The sequence below is a fragment of the Xyrauchen texanus genome, chromosome 7 (genome assembly GCF_025860055.1).
Source record: "Xyrauchen texanus isolate HMW12.3.18 chromosome 7, RBS_HiC_50CHRs, whole genome shotgun sequence".
Taxonomy (NCBI): domain Eukaryota; kingdom Metazoa; phylum Chordata; class Actinopteri; order Cypriniformes; family Catostomidae; genus Xyrauchen; species Xyrauchen texanus.
In genome coordinates, this window is record NC_068282.1 from 5,095,475 (window position 1) to 5,113,473 (window position 17,999).

Genomic DNA, 17,999 nt, shown 5'->3' on the forward strand with positions numbered 1-17,999 from the left:
ACGGAAACATTCCATTAAAGTAATTAGTCTAGTCAAGCGGAAATGTGCAGGGGTTTTGACAGCATTGGCAGATGCTAATTTACCACTCACTGTGACACACACACACACACACACACACACACACACACACACACACACACACACACACACACACACACATATATGCCAAACCCAATGTGTTATTTTCTGTGATGTTTTAGTAGTGGTAAGGTTCATGAAAATCAATGGGATTCTAATGAACCACCTGGCAACCGTCTAATCTGAGTACTTGAGCTATGTGTCAGAGGAACTTAAAATTACTTACAGCAAGCATCACTATTACTATTGTTGAACAGACTTTTAACAACTCTTAGGATTAAACTTTGGCTCCTAACTCATTCTGCATAGTTTAGTTACGGCGTCTTGGACACTGAAGACCTTGTTATTTAAATTCTATGGTATCTAGTCCATTTAGAGGTTAAAACGTTATAGCAAGAGTGTGTTGTGTTTATTTCATTTGTTTGGTGCCGCTCATGTCCCTTTCCTCCTCTCTTTCTGTTTCTTGGTATTTGGTATTGTAAACATTGATTCATTCACTTTTCCACCATTTCAATTTTTATTCAAGAAATCACTTGATTACTGCACCATATTTTCTAGAGATTATTGTACTGTTTGTTCCAGCACACAAATAATTGTTTAGATTTTTTCCTGACACTCCTGGACCATCTTGGGGTTGTAACACAACATACATTTATACTAAATACTTATATACTTTAAATAATTACAGTATACTTATACTATACTACTAACTTATACTAAATTGAACATTTTATAAAGATTTCACTTCAAAAAGAAAGACACATTGACTTGATCTGTGAATCATTTATTTGAACTGGTTTATTTACATGAAGTGTCCGAACAAACCAAAAACATTTTTAGCCGATTTTTAAGATGTATCCATTTCAATCGAATAACAATTTTCCAACTAATTGAATTGGATAGTCTTGAAGAAAATGTAATTAATAAAACTTGCATTTTTTAAGATTTGTACATTTTATTTGGTTAAAGATTAGGCAATTCAGTTAGATGGAAATTTGTTATTCAGTTGAAATGGATACATCTTAAAAATAATCTAAACATTTGTTTTGAGTACAATTGTCATGTTAATTGGTGAATTGTTTCTTTTAACCGGTTTATTTAGATGAACCAATTGAGTGAAGCAATTCACTTAAAGGAATATTCTGGGTTCAATACAAGTTAAGCTCAGTTTACATTATTTGTGGCATAATGTTAATACCCCCACCCCCCCCAAAAAATAATTCTACTCTTCCCTCCTTTTCTTTGAAAAAAAAAACAAAAAACAAAAAAACAATGGAAGTGAATGGGGCCAATATTTAGAGGGTTTGAAGGGAGAATTGTGACGCTTGTTATTTTATAAAAGCACTTACATGTACATTAATTCTTGTAAAACTTGTTCCGTTTCGTTTTCATTTCCGTTTCATTTCTTTCTTTTTTTAAGGTAAAATGTAGGTTCCAGTGAGGCACTCCAGTGAGAAATGAAAAGGAAAAATCTAAACAAAACCAAACGAAACAAAATGAAATGAAATGAAACAAAACACATAACAACCGTAGCTGGTTTGGTGGTCTTAGCTGATCTTCTTCTGATCAAGCTGGTCTATTTGCTGGTTTTAGAGGTGTTTTAGGCACTTGTTAGCTGGTCAGGCTGGGAGACCGGCTACCCAAACTTAAACCAGCTTACCCCCTCATACTGGTTTAAAGTGTTATTTTCAACAAGCCCATTTAGCAACATGCTAAAAACACCTTAGCAACCGCATAGCAACCACCCACAAAACCCAAGAATTTTGACAGCAAGTTTTGCATGAGCAAACACCACTCACGTATTCTTTAAAAAAAAAAAAAAACCTAGCTTATGATAATAATAATAATAATAATGATGAATTAATAGGTCAATGTCTTCTGAACAACACTGGATACGTGGATTTAGCAGACAGCCAATGGTTTCACTGATATTGAGTACATATCCTGCTAAATTCAGACAGTATTCCATGGCACAAATAGATGGAGTGCTGTCGGACAGCTGCATTGGCTGAGGTACATCCATCTAACCCTTACTAACCCCAGTCACACACACACACACACACACGCGCTTCCAGGGCTATATTTAAACCTGATGTAGAAAACGGGACATTGGACATCTGTTGAATGCCAGTAGCTCCTTTAACACAATGTACATTATTGTTGAACGGCTCAACCCTATCTCTACTGTTCAAATGGACACTCTTTTTACAGCCATACAGATACGAGGGCTGACTGTACTGATCTATGGAACCAGACTCTGTGTCGGGAAGGTATTCTTGGCTAAGAAGACTGGATTAAGGGTCCGAATCAGGACCGTAACCCTGGATTATAAAAATCCAACTGAAAAAAATAAAAAAATAAAAACTTGAAACTATTTTGTTTAAATTCCCAGAGTGGCATTTTATCCTATTTCCTATTGATTATCATACAATTTTTTTTATAATAAATAAATAAAAAACATATTTTATGTGTCATAAAATATCTACTTTTCCCATTAGATTCTTTATAATTGTTTCCAAGTTAAGACAGAAATTCTATCCTGCACACATAAAATAGAAGTAAATTTGTTAATTTTATATTGTTTCTTTCAAGCCAAAATGTAAAATTTCAATTGTGATTAATATGACTTTATTATTAGGAACAAAATAAAATAAAATAATAATAATAATTATATATATATTTGTTTGTTTGTTTTTTGTTCCTAATAATAAAGTAATAATAATAAAAATAATAATAATAATATATATTTGTTTGTTTATTTTATGCCTAATAACAAAGTCATAATAATAATAATAGATATACATATTTGTTTGTTTATTTTGTTCATAATAATAATAATAATAATAATATATTTGTTTGTTTGTTTGTTTTATGCCTAATAACAAAGTCATAATAATAATAATAAATATACATATTTGTTTGTTTATTTTATTCCTAATAATAAAGTCATAATAATAATAATAGATATATGTGTTTGTTTGTTTATTTTGTGCATAATAATAAAGTCATAATAATAATAATAATAGATATATATTTCTTTGTTTGTTTATTTTGTTCCTAATAATAAAGTAATAATAATATATATATATACATATATATTTAAACGTGTTTGTGTTGTTTTATTCGAGTCTGATCTGTTTTTTCTTTATTTACCTATTATGATAATGCCTTTATCCAGCGAGTTATCAATCCAGTTAACTTTAATGATATCAGTCATATTTAAGACATTCCCCTGAATCTCTTGAAGTAGGAGGGGTCACTGGAGGGGTCTCATCTCACACAAGAACACAGGAGTCATTCGACGGGGCCCCAAATAGGGAGGGACCTAAACAACCCCCCACTACTCAACCTTAAACCTTTTCCAGTCCAGTTCATCCCTCAAAGCAGCAGATCGGAACCTTTGTGAGAGGAAAACGAGTTGTCTCTAACGTGATCAACCAAACCACACGAGGAGAACAACTTAAGGAACATAAAATTAAGAACATCTGGAAACTTAAAACAAGCTCATCATTTCTTAATTTCATCGCGACCATTATCGGATCGTGTGAGGCACGCGCCGGCACATTGACTGGTAGGCAATGCATGTTTATCGGTAATTTGTGATCGATTGTTTTGTTTTACGTGACTTGTAAAAATTTGTAGATTTGAGATGCATATACCATTTTTATAAAATAATAAAAGGAAAATGAAGAATAAAAGAAAATGCTTGAGTAAAAGTTAATTGATGTGGACAAATGAATTTATGCATTGTGTGGACTCAAACTATTGTTTTTAAAGGCCTTTGTTATGGTCTTAAAGGGTTAACTGGCGGATAGGCTGCAAGGTCATTCATCTTATTTAGATCTAATTATTTTTTACTTTGTATATAGTCTTAAAAGTATATACTTAAATACTAAGGGTCATTTTTTATTCGTCTTTCTATCGTCACTGTGTCAAATTAAAAGTCCATACGTGCAAAAAAAATAATAATAATAAAATAAAAATATATATATATATTAGCCTATTTCTAAGATTTACGCATTTCAATTTTAACTACAAAATTCCATAAAAATGAATTTTTATTTTAAACTAAATTAAATGAATAAAAGTTAAAATAATTCGTTATTATTTTTAATTTTGTTAAAGATTCAATTTGATGGAATTTTGCTATGAAATTGAAGTCTTAAAGTATTTTTATTGTATGTTTCAATGTTCTTACTAGTATTTAGATGCTGAAGTCATTGTTTTATCAATTTTAAAAGTCTTAGAGTTACCTTTGTTATTTAATTACTCCGCTCCTATGTTGTCATAACATACAAGGGTACACTATTTTATACATAGCAGCATATTGTAAATCTGTATTATTATACTATATAATGCACTGTAATATCATCTATATAACTTGCTCTTGTTAGCCTTAAAATGTTTTTTTTTTTTTTGTTGTATTGCGGCAGTGTCATGGTAGCCTACTAAATAATTACTGTTTACATATACCATGCTTCAGGATGAAGAATATTGAAGAAGTTATAAAGAAGAAGGTGTGCTTATTGATCATTTAAGAATGCCTCATTCAACCAGAGATTGTCTTTTAAAGCAAATACTGTCAATTTACATGAACACAGCTCTGGATCTGGACATTTTGTAGACATTTCAAAGTAGTAAAGGGCATTTGAATTCCCCATTTTTGTGACAGTAATGTTGTGCAAGATCTCTGAGTTTTTGGGACCTTATGTTCATCAGTCAGAGAATGAGGGATCAAAGGTCAGGGAGAAAGTGGGAAATCGCCTCCCAGGTTGTCGTCAAAGGGGTTGTAATTATTCTACAGACATAAAACTAAGAAAAAGAACTGGAGAGATTTGGAAATGTCCTCACAGTAGTTGGATAATTGTGTAACATCTCAACAAAACAGGAAAAACATCATTGTTTTATTTAATGGGGCTCATATGACTCACTTTGAACATAAATGTAGTGTGACGAACCAATCAATAGTTCACTTGTTAGTCAATGTTAAAAAAAGTCAGTCAGTATGTTGAGGCACACATCCGTTTTCTGTGAATTTCACCATTGGTATCTAGGTGAACAGATGGACCTGTACAACCAATGAACATGAGCAAACAAGAATCTCCCAGAAATTTAGAGAGACAAATGTGTGACATCAGGTAAACCTGCGTGTCCAACAGTAACTGTTCCTCAAACTTTGTACCAGATGTTAACATATGCATGCAACTGAGGTCAGAGTTGGTGGGTTAGTGGTGACAGATAAGAGGTCAATGACCTCAAGTTCAAGGCCAAAGATGAGCTCATGGGTTTGTAGGGCGGCAGTCATGTCCGTTTTAAAGGGGGAAAGTTCTAGTTCTCTTCACCATTCAGGGATGACAAAAGGTCCAATCCTGTCCGATTTCATTTGGGTTGCTATTATCCTCTTTACACTTTGACATTTTTTATTTATGCTTTTTGGTCACAAGACAGGTCACCTGCATAATTCGTTGGTTTAGTGTCATACTAGTGGTATAGCTCTTGTCAGATGTCACTGTAGTCTCCCTTTAGCCAGTAAAATTCACAACCCATTTTACTTGCTTTATCTACCGTTTTTTCCAAGTGAAACATGATATTCAATGAGAAAAAAATTACTTGAATGTATGTATAAGGAATTGATTGGATGGTGGAACGTGGGTGTTCCCATGGTGTCTGGAGGAGATGGGTTGAAGAACAAGAGGGCTTGGTGAAGTCATCAGAAAAGGAAAGTAGTTAACGATTACGATGCATTGTGAAATCTGGTCATGATTCGATATGATTATTTTGGAACGATTCATAATTATAATTTTTTTTTAAATGCCGAATTGTAATTTTTTTGATTTATAAAACACACTGCAAAAGATAAAAATGCTTTATATTTTCGTGGCTGCCATGTGTCATTGACCAATCACAGGTGACCTTAATCTACTGGTTCCTTTAGAACAGTGTGAAATGACTCCCTATTCCCCGTCGCATTAACTAATAATTATAAAGAGTACGAATGATCATATGAGTGTTTTTGTTCACAGACAATTCTGCCTACCTATTGCATTTATTTAAGCTAGGTTCTATTTGTGTTTTAATTGTTTTATGGAGATATAACCCATTTTATGCAGATACAAAAACAATATTAGGCTAACATAATATTTCATAATCGGGGAAGAAGGCTACAACAATGAACTTACTTTTGTCAAATGGATGCAGACAATTTTGAATAGTGACACAGAAAGCTGAACTCGGCAGCATCCATCTATCCATCCATTTTATCTTATGTAGGTTCGCGGGGTGAACTCGGCAGCATAGTGCCTATTCTTTCCCTTCAATCTAGCATGGTCTACTCCGTGTCTGTTCCAAGAAGGTTTGTGTAATATGAGACGGTCACATTGGGTATTAATATATAGTTATGATAATCCGTTCTTAAATTCCATAATCGATGCATCAAAATGTCTTTTAAAGATTGATTCACCGCAAGGCATCGATGCATGTTCACACCACTAGAGGACCATTAATAGGGTCCATTTTGATTTCATGTTTACTTTATTGTAGACTTGTTGAACTTATTACACTGAATAAATGTGTGGAACAGTATTCAAATCAAAATAACCTAATTAATAACAGTTTTTAAGATATCTTCACTTTAGCTGTTTGCAATACTATCAAAATACAGATAGTATGTTGCAGACCTTTATCATTAAAACAATGTTTTTTGGACATTGTACATCATAGTAATTTATTAAATATAGTAATACATTTTTCAAATATACCAAAAGAAAATAGTACTTGTCCTGTGAGGGTACTTTTTTGTAAGGGTATTCGGTTACCTAATATATACATTGGTGGCCAAAAGTTTAGAATAATGTACAGATTTTCTGTTTCGTAAGGATATTGGTACTTTAATTCACCAAAGTGGCATGCGACTGATCACTAAGTATAGTCATGACATTTGGGTTTTTATCAAAAACCCAAATTTCCAGCAGCCATCACTCCAACACCTTATCCTTGAGTAATCATGCTAAATTGCTAATTTGGTACTAGAAAATCACTTGCCATTATATCAAACACAGCTGAAAGCTATTTGGTTCGTTAAATGAAGCTGAACATTGTCTTTGTGTTTGTTTTTGAGTTGCCACAGTATGCAATAGACTGACATGTCTTAAGATCAATATTAGGTCAAAAATGGCAAAAAAGAAACAGATTTCTCTAGAATCTCATCAGTCAATCATTGTTTGGAGGAAAGAAGACTGTACAATGCTTCAAATGACCAAAAAAACTGAAGATTTCAGACAAAGGTGTCAGACAAACTGCAGTCTTCAAAGACAAAGGACAACTGTGTCTAACAAGGACAGAAAGAGATGTGGAAGACCAGATGTACAATTAAACAAGAGGATAAATACATCAGAGTCTCTAGTATGAGAAAAAGAAACCTCACATGTCCTCCGCTGACAGCTTCATTGAATTCTACCCGCTAAACACCAGTTTCATGTACAACAGTAAAGAGAAGACTCAGGGGTGCAGCCTTATGGGAAGAATTGCAAAGAAAAAGACATTTTTGAAACAGAAAAACAAAAAGAAAAGTTAGAGTGGGCAAAGAAACAGCCATTAGACAACAGATAATTGGAAAAGAGTGTTACGGATCTTAACCCCATTGAGCTTTTGTGGGATCAGCTAGACTGTACGGTGCATGAGAAGCGACCAACATCCCAGCCACATCTATGGCAAGTGCTACAGGAAGTGTGGGGTGAAATGTCACCTGAGGATCTGGACAAACTGACAGCTAGAATGTCAAAGATCTGCAAAGCTGTCATTGCTGCACGTGGAGGAACAGTAATAGTAATTTTTCACATTATTAATGTCCTGACTATACATTGTGATCAGTTGAATGCCACTTTGGTGAATAAAAGTACCAATTTATTTCCATAAGAGCAAAATCTGTACATTATTCCAAACTTTTGGCCACCAGTGTATGTCAAAGTACAATGGTAATACCATCTGAAACCATCGGTGTACAGTGGTTCAGTGACTTGTAAGGGTCATATATCTATAAGGTATTCTTGTGAATGGAGTCCAATTAACAAGTACCCTGTGGACCTTACTAGCCAGGATTTGCTTGAAGATCTCTGTTTACCTACACAAGCATCTTAATTAATGTAAAATGGTGGGCAGGTGTCCTCTTGCCAATTAAATAGACACTTGGTGTATTTCGTCTCACTCATAAAGGCAAAAAGAATCTGCTTGTGCAAATGTGTTACACTGGAAAGCTGTCATTTGCTGTAAATTGGCTTTATCATTATGTGTAATTTGGATGAGGGCTCTGCTTTTTTTTTTTATTTGTTGGTGTCTTAACAGTCAATGTAAAAAGTAAGTGTAATATATTCCTGAATGGTGTCAGACCTGAATGTGACATTACTAAATTAATGCCTAAATAGCTATTTGGCTATTGATTAACATTTTCCAATAGGCTATGCGATCCTGGTGACTTCAGCAGAAAACTAAAGTTGTTTCAGAGGCAGAGCATGTTATTACATTTTAATAAAAGAATAATAACATGCACTGATGAATCATGCACAATAAGATCAGGAAGAAAGTTTAAACAATATTGAGTTTTATTTGAAAGTGGCTCTGTGGTTAGGACTGTCATCTTACATCAAGAAGGTCCCAGATTCGAGTCCCAGCTCAACTGGGCCTTTCTGTGTGGAGTTTGCATGTTCCCCCTGTGTTCATGTGGGTTTCCTCCGAGTGCTCCCCACAAGTCTAAAAACATGCAGGTTAAGTGAATTGGAGACTCTAAATTGCCCTGTAGGTGTGAGTGAGAGTCCCCCAGCCACTGAGGGTTGCATCAGGAAGGTCATCTGGCGTAAAACCTGTGCCAAGTCAAATATGCAGATCACGGATGGTCCACTGTACTGGTGACGTTCCTACTGGCATATCTCCACCTCCCAATCTCGACCTTTATATTTCATAATGCCTATACCAATTATTATTTCAACATTGTCTTTCTATTTCTTGCTTTAGTCAGATAGTCCGGGGGGATGTTTTTGTAGATCTGAGAGGAGTGTTGAATTAGCAGTCAGGGTTTACATTTTTTTTTTCCAATTCAACTTTCCTTATTCTAATCTCTCTTGTGTAAACATGATTTTACTTGACATTATCCACAAGTCTTTTTAATGATTTCCTATACTCTTCCCAATGAGCCTTGAAAACTTCAGTTTGCCCATGCATGCACAACCAGTTAAGCATTTTAAGTGGTTTATGCATGTTATCTACTTTTAGCATGCTTGCACACAAAACACACACCAGCTTACATACCAGCTGCCAATCATGTGTATGAACAAGTTGTGGGAGTTTTTGTGGTCAGTCCAGGTCAGAGGAACATTTACATGTACATTTAAGCATTTTGCAATTTTAAAGATACTAATTGTGGTCATCTTAAATTGAGATAAAATAATGTGAAATAGTGGTTTTGACATCAGTCAGTTTATGAAGCAAAAGCCTTTGCTTTTTAAGCGCTAATTAAATATTAATGAGCTACCGAAAGGATTTTCGTCACATTCAGAATCATTATAGGTGGGACGTTTTATCCATTGGGAACTGATTGGATTGTGAAAAGCAGGCGTTACATATCAGAATTGCAGGGTCATTGAAGGGATTGACAAATAAGAGGGAGTTGGGATGTCAGACAAAAAGTACGTTTCAGAGGCGGAGCAAGTTAGTACATTTTGATGAAAGATTACAAAAATATTTATTTGGAATAATGTGCACTGATGAATCACAAATAGTAAGACTTATTGCGTATTAAGAAAGTAAATAGGGCCAGTTGTTTTTTTTCATTTCAACTTAAAAAGGTGCATTAAGTAGCTTTTTGTTTGTTTCGTTGGCTGAAACTGCAGTAATCTTTATCTTTATACTGATGCCTACTGGCGTGGATGCAGCATCAGTTACCACCGTTGATGTGGGAATGCACTACTCTCAAGTGTATTTGTCACTCATACTTATCCAGTAATATTGTGGTTCCTAAGATAAAGTGAGAACTATTCAGCTGGTCATGTGACAGCCACCATGAGAGAATCTCAATAATACAAGGAAGTAAATGTTTCTGGTCCTGTAACTCTTTGTACAATACATTTCCCCCCTTGTAGTGCTTGGCTTGAAGAAAAACCCTCTGGGAAAAATCGCAATGTTGATGAAGCCACATTAATGGTCCAGAGTTTCATTTGAGACATATTTATACTGCTGTTGACAAGGGAACATCTAAACATGTTATGTTTGGCACGTGTGAGTGCCAGCCTTACCACACTAGCAGGCATGCATTTTTTTGGGCAGAGAGCATGCCAACCAATCAGCGGGTAGCTTGTGTTCCATCTGTTATTGGCATCAGAGCTGAGATGGTTTGAAGCAACGTGGAACAAACTGACCAAGGCAACCTCTACAGTGTTAATAAACATTTCTACTTATGTGGGTAAAAGCATTTGTCCTTCTTGACTCTAGAACCCTCAATAAAATAGATTCAGAGAGTCACTTTACAACCTCATTGACTTTTGACTCATTGTTGTGCATGAGATTGTAGAGTTTTTGAAGGAATATCATTTTTTTTTAAGGGGAACTGTTAAAAACAGGACCATAGTTTGGCCTGTGTTGTGAAGTGTTGGTCAGGGTGACGTCAGGATTATTGGCTCTTTTGCCCTACAGACATTTGAAAGATAATTAAGTAAATTGTTGAATGGATATCAAGGTCAGTGCATTGTGTGAAACTGTGAAGCTGTGGTGGAGGACAAAATGGATGAGAGATGTTCTTAATACTTTAGTTAACCTGATTCGGTCATCTCTTGAAGTAGCCACATTGTGTTGCTTCTCATTTGCATTAAGTTAAACTATACTCAGCTTTGATGCAACACCAATGGTTAACACTTATGTCGCCTGGAATTGGCTCAAATCTTCAACCGTCTTTGAATATGTAGGACTTCCAGTTAAGGTTATTATAGTTTTTTACTTTTCATGTAGATTTTATTTTGATTATTCAGTAGTTTTCACTATGATTGCTTTAGTTTAGTTATAGTTTTTGGTCCTGCTTTATATTACTGCAGGTGTCTTCAACTGCTATGCACTAACAGTAAAATACATACAATACAATACAATATATTCATTGTGTAACTACATGTTGTTCAGCAAAATTCTCAGAAGATTCAAATTTTCTGCTACTGAGGTTGGGGTACGGGTAGGGGTACGGTTAGAGGTAAGGTTAACAGTTTAATTTCAGATGTAATTAAATGCAGGTAATTTAAATGTAAGTGCAATGCAACAACATCGAATGGTGAAGTACATAGAAGTTACAGATACATAATATAAAGTGGGTCCTAGTTTTTTGATGGTTTCCTAGTTTTCTTTAGTTAGTTTGTTAGGCTGCCAAAGCAGAAACGTTAGCTGATATCATCAAACCATGTTTAACAGTGTTAAATTTCTCAATGCCGTCTAGTGTTAACACTATCAAGTGGCATTTCCATGCTTGATGTGCATCAAATACTGAAACTAAAGTTAATTTGTGGTTTAACATGTTAAATAGTTTTTTATTTAATGAAAATGATTTAATGTAGTTTTCGTTTTAGGTCTCGTTAACAATAAAATCACTGGTTGTGGTTGCACTGCAATGTAATCAAACAAGTGGTATGATTTTGAAGTATAGAGAGCTTTGTTGACTTGATTAAAGTGTAGACATGATGTTATGATAAAACTGAGTAGCTGCAATAAAAAGTGACTTTTCTTGTATGTTGCTTTCGTAGACTTTAAATGTGTTATATATGTTTTTACAGTATATACACAACATTTCCTATTCACTATTACGAACCCTGTTGTAGATGATCACGGGATTTAGTTAGTCAGTGGATAAAGACATGGATCAGCAGTTGGTCACATGCAGTCTCTGATCGGTCTCGTGGTAAAGTTTTCGTCTCTGGTACAAGGCGTTCCCCGTTCTAATCCCCCAAATAATACTTTTTATTTTAATAAACCAAGATTGCATCTGTACATCAGTGGATCTATATAATCTGTCTGATACATATAATAGTCTGGAAACATTTGTTTGTATTTTGCTGTGCGATTTAACTGGACAGGAGGACAAGCTGTGGAACAATGGATCGAGATGTGCGCGCGTTTGTGTGCACAAGACAACATTGCCGCTGATGCTCAACGTCACTTATAACAGCTGAAACGAGCACTCATCCTAATATTCAAAATAACACATCAGTGAATGCTATATTGAACTATATTGTATTTAATATAGCTTGACTGGATAAATAAAATATCCTTCTGATGTGATCCCTAAAATAATGATAAATGTACATTGTCAGTATGTGAACAATTAATAATATATATTCATGTATAGTTTTCAGTGATGTAAAAAGCAACATAATTGTACATATGCATATAACATATATTTAAAAATACTGCAAAAATGTACGTTTTCAAATGTAACAATTCTTTTTTCAAATCATGGTCAAAATGTTATTTGTTGCCTACACATACAGTACGTGTATATGCCCTTGTAAATCAACTTTAATTATATATATATATATATATATATATATATATATATATATATATATATATATATATGGCCAACTATTACCCTTTGGCAATTAAACATCATTATAGGATTCAAATAGAAATAGTTTGACCTAATGCTGTATGCACCAAGCTTTATGAAGGTTTGATTATGGCCACTTACACATTAACATGTTTTCATTTGAAAATATGTTGATTCTGCTACATTTACAATTAATGTAGTACAATTAATCTCATCCACTCTAGAATTAAGGGTTTGTGAAGCTCAACTGGTATAGCATGGCTATAGCACTGCCAATGTCATAGGTCTCACAAAAACCGAACAAATGTATACATTGAATTTGCTGTGTTTTCCTCCACCGAAAATGTAGCGTTTCGAAAACGCTCACCATATTTTGCAAAATGATTCTTTTAAGTAACAAAAAACGTTCCAAGCAAACGTTGATTTGTGCGGATGTAGACTATGTGAAGTAACTTGTTAAGGGTATACAAGCTTAGCAGGCTAATTGGTTAGCATGATAAACGTAAGCTAACTGAAAATACTAACAAAGAGAGAATCATGTGAAATGTGATATTTAATTGTTTTGGTGGTTACGATTTTAGATCAACACACTTGACCTACATTTCTTATAAGATGATGGATAAAAAAGACAACAAAACTTGTGTGTAATGTTTTCAGGTAAAAAATTCTAAACTAGCCGCAAATTTGCAGCAAAGTTTCTGCTTGTTATTTTCACATGCAAATGAGATTTTGATTCGCCACACATGTTTGCCAGAAGTTTGCAGCTCTTCGCCGGTAGGGGTGAACCTCAGGCAAACCTTTGGGAACAATGGACAATTTGCCGCAAGTTTGCCGCAAAGCTCATTTGCATGTTAAAATTATCAGTAGCATATTTGTGGCAAGTTTGTGGCAAATTTGCCATGGAATCTCAATTTTCGTTAGGTTGAAGAGGTTAAAATTTTGAAAGGGGCTACAATTTTGCATGACATTGTTATTTAATCAGTGTTTTTAAGCATTTTTGTGACCCTGCAAACACTGATTCAGCAACATCTTGCTTATTTTGCATTTGAATAGTTTCTTAAACATTATCTTGGAGCTGCATCAGACTTTTCTTGAAGTATTTTCCTCAATTATCGAGCCATAAAATTAACACACATATTGAGGTCTTCACATCGCTCTCCACTTAATAAAACGAGAGCTTGTGGTTTCCCTTCCAGACAGTTGTGATTTGGAACAGTCTGCGTTAAATATATCATGACAGCTGGGCGTCTCAATAGCCCTACTGTTTCCAGCGCTTAGTGGACAAAATCATAAAACAAACAATGTTATCAAGCCTCCATCTTTCCTAAGAATATTAAAACACTCTCAGCTGAGAATGTAGAACATTTGTTGGCATCAAATTACACCCTGTGGTGTTGTGTCTCATTGTAGTTATTGTAAACGGATGTCTTAATAGCATGCATAAATGGAAATTAAGTCTCGGGGGAAGGTGGTACAAGACCAGTCGCTAAATCACTACATTATCCTGGTGAATTTTTAGGTGACATTTGGGTAGGTATGCACTCTGGCCTGACTGTAGAGGTTTATAAGTGGGACTTTGAGACTGTGAATAATCAGGCTGCATTTGAGTTTGAGTTGAGCTGATTTTTGTGCATTACTGATGGGTAGCAAACAATGAAACAAGTCCAATTTTGATTTCATGAGATTTTGCAATTCACCAAAAGATTTAATTTACATGAACACCCTTGTGTATGCATTGTTTAATTGACATGTTCCATGGCAATACCAAAGTTTTTTTTGGACATGTGCAATGGTAGTACCATGGTGTACTTTGAATTACCTTGGAGTACCATGTAAATATCATGGTATGTGTATATGGGAATCAGTACCATGGTACAGTATATACATCAAAGTACCACGGTGTTACCATGTGATACCATCACTGTGCCAAGATATCACCATTGGATTTTTTTAGGACTTTTGTTAGAATGAATACATAGAAATGGACATATGGCACAGTTTGATTGATTTGTATAGTTAGTTTTCATACTGTATACTTGCATCATTTAAACTATTGTCAAAATGTTTATATTTTTCAGCATCTCGCACATAGAACTGTGGGACATCGCCTGCTTCCGTCATGGAACCTGCCAGATCGGAAATGAGTATCCTTCCCAATGGGAAAAGTCACGACCTGGGAGAGGACATGTGCGTACCGATGAAGACTATGATGGAGGAAGACCAGTAAGCACTTTTGCGACACACTAGTTAATTCGCTTAATTCCCATTTTATCTACCAACACTGATGCCACAGTTTATGGCTGTTCGATGGTTACTTGCATGTGTGTGTATGTAACAGTTGGCTTTCATAAGTGTGATGGTGGTGTACCAATCACGTGCATGGAGAACCAGGCCACTTAAAACTGTGGTTCTCAATTGGTTTTGACGTACAACATATATTATGCATTGAACAATACAGAACCAAAATTGTTTATCGAACAACATTTCTACAAAAATGACCTTAAAATCAGCTATTAAAATGGATTAATATTACAGTGTACTCCAATAGGCCAACAAAATGCAAAATATAAAAAGAGGAAAACATAAGTGAGATTTACTAGTCTGACAATGGAACAAATACTGGGCCAAATATTGGATTACTATTAGCCATATTACTAAGTGCTAGCACTAAAAGACTATGCGCAGACCGAAACATAATCCAGCTGTGTCCTGTATAAATAATAAACCATTTATGGGTCGCAACCCACCTGTTGACAACCACTAACTTAAAATGTATAATTTTCGTGACACTTTATTTGTAACCAATGGCTATATGGTATCCTAGTTTATATTTTTAAGACTAGTAATCTCAGTTATGGTGTGCTTATATATCTTCTGGCATGGTGTGTTGAATTTTCGGTTTGTCTAAGTGCATGTTTACCCTCTTTTTGGCTCCTGCTTGATGATGGAACTTCTCACTGTCTCTATCAACACTCAGAAATGGTACTCAAAACAGCAGGTATGTCAATGGCAGAAAAGCAATGGATTTACTAGAGGAAGAAGTTAGAGATAGTTAGTTAATGCAGCCTACAAGATCATTTTCAATTGAATTTAAAGTGCACACTTCCTCCTGTCCAACAGATTTGATGATCCTGATTGCAATCTGGCTGAGAACATTGAGTTCCTACCCAACGGCGAGGGCAAGAAGCCCCGTTTCACTGATGTAAGTGTGAGCAATATTTGCTGTAAAGTTTCAAGAAACTTCTGGAGCAAAATTGGTTTTTGTCTGAACAAAGCCTAAATTTATGCCAATAGCTCTTAGAAACTAAAAGATATACATGTTTGACTGTGTTATTGTTATTGGTCTTTGCAACCTTTATCTATTGTAGTTTTCTCATGAATCTAATTTCCTCTCTCAGTTCGAGGGGAAGACCTCTTTTGGGATGTCAGTCTTCAATTTGGGCAATGCCATTATGGGCAGTGGGATTTTGGGACTGGCTTATGCCATGGCAAACACTGGCATTCTGCTCTTCTTGTAAGTGAAAAACCTTCATTACCCTCTAAATTCAAATTTGCCCTAAAACTATGAATTGTTCCAGTCGTTCAGAATTGTTATGTTGGTTCTGATATACTTAACATCACTGAAATATCTCACATGCAAATCAACTTGTTACGTCCAACCTTCTGTGAATCAGCATTTAATTTGATCTGAATGTCAAGCAGTTGGAAGCCCATTGGCTGTCTGATTGCCATGGAAATTAAAGTTTTGTTTAGCATTTGAATGCATTTTAATAATTGAGTATTTACTTATAGAGGCTGTTTATGTTAATGAACACATCATGGGTGGGATTTTCAATGTAAAAGAGCTGCCTGTTGGATTCTGTTAAATGGCAACTTTCAACTTTGCTTCTTTGATCTTGTTTTGAGACTTTGGCTCAAAAATATAATATAATATAACTCATTAATTCAGTGTGATTAATTATATTTAAAAAATTATGCGTTAAACAAATTAATGCAATTAATCATGTCCCTGGACCGTAATGAGGAATATTCCTTCCAAATGTGCCATTCAAGCTTGGAGTACCACCTATTATCTCCAGGGAACTGTCAGCGAAACTTTAACATTATATATAGTGGTTAGCACAGTTGCTTCACGGCAGGAAGGTCCCGGGTATCAGTCCCGGCTCAACTGGGCCTTTCTGTGTGGAGTTTGCATGGTCTTCCTGTGTTTGTGTGGGTTTCCTCGGGGTGCTCTGGATTCCCCCACAAGTCCAAAAACATGCAGGTTAAGTGAATTGTAGACTCTAAATGGCCCCGAAGGTGTGAGTGAGAGTCCCCCAGCCACTGGGGGTTGCATCAGGAAAGGCATCTGGCGTAAAATCTGTGCCAAGTCAAATATGTGGATCATGGATGGTCCGCTTTGGCGACCTCTAACAGGAGCAGCCGAAAGAATTATATATATATTATATTATCAGATAACCGGCATATTAAAATAATTATTAAAAAAAAAAGACAAAAAAGATCTGTACACTGCATTCTGTTAAATGACACATAAACATAATATAATATAACTAGGGCTTTCAATCGACAAAATGTTTTAATGGAATTATTTACATTAATCAAATTAACATCAATTAATCGCATGTATAAATATTTGCTGAGAAACCCCCTCAAATAACAATAATTTTTAATATTTAGAAAAAAACGTTTTGAGATCTGTAAGTACGGATTTGCACTCCATCAAGCTGTGTTTTGAACTCAAGAACACGTCCTGGTGTTGTGCTGCATTCTGAAGGGCTGGTTTGTTCTCTGTATAAGCTGCACGTTGCCTATACAGCTGAAGTTTCACTTACTGCCCCCTGGAGAAAACAGGTGGTACTGCAAGCGTGAAATGCTCAGGAATATTCCTTATTACGGTCCGGAGAAATTATTAATTGCTTCCCTTTTTTAACGCATTACTTTTTATATAATGAATTGCACTGAATTAACGTGTTAAATCGACAGTCCTAAATATAATATAATATAATTTAAAAGTACTTTGGAGGATGTGTTCAGTAAGGGATCACTAAGATGACTTTTAGAATATTTGTCAAAAGTGCATGTGATAAATCTTGTATTGATTTACATTTTTTGTATTAAGTTATTTATTTTTTTGGTGCATCTGCTTTCTTTCTTAATTGATTCCACCTTGTTCTTGCCAAAAAATAAATTGCTTCTGGTGCTGATATGACATTAAACAATATAAAACAAACAAAAATATAAAGAAGAAAGAGGCCACATGGTGAGTGATACAAGAGAAATGCAACTGTGTAGAAAATCGAGGGGAAGCGAGGGGCCAACGGTAAATTCTACAATTAAGTGGTCATTATAA

The 17,999-nt window shown here is 35.0% G+C and overlaps 1 protein-coding gene across 3 annotated transcripts in view; it reads left to right on the forward strand.

Annotated features, from left to right (window-relative positions):
* Positions 1 to 3,395: 3,395 nt before the first annotated feature.
* Positions 3,396 to 17,999, forward strand: part of LOC127647043 (sodium-coupled neutral amino acid transporter 3-like) — a 40,700-nt gene continuing 26,096 nt past the window's right edge. For 2 of the 3 annotated variants that reach the window (XM_052131106.1, XM_052131107.1), the window contains exons 1-5: positions 3,396 to 3,649; positions 14,728 to 14,872; positions 15,627 to 15,647; positions 15,770 to 15,851; positions 16,048 to 16,163. In XM_052131106.1, the coding sequence (XP_051987066.1) occupies positions 14,769 to 14,872; positions 15,627 to 15,647; positions 15,770 to 15,851; positions 16,048 to 16,163 (323 nt within the window). In that variant the 5' untranslated portion in view covers positions 3,396 to 3,649; positions 14,728 to 14,768. The remainder of the gene's footprint in view (positions 3,650 to 14,727; positions 14,873 to 15,626; positions 15,648 to 15,769; positions 15,852 to 16,047; positions 16,164 to 17,999) is intronic. The other variant, XM_052131108.1, reaches the window with a different exon arrangement.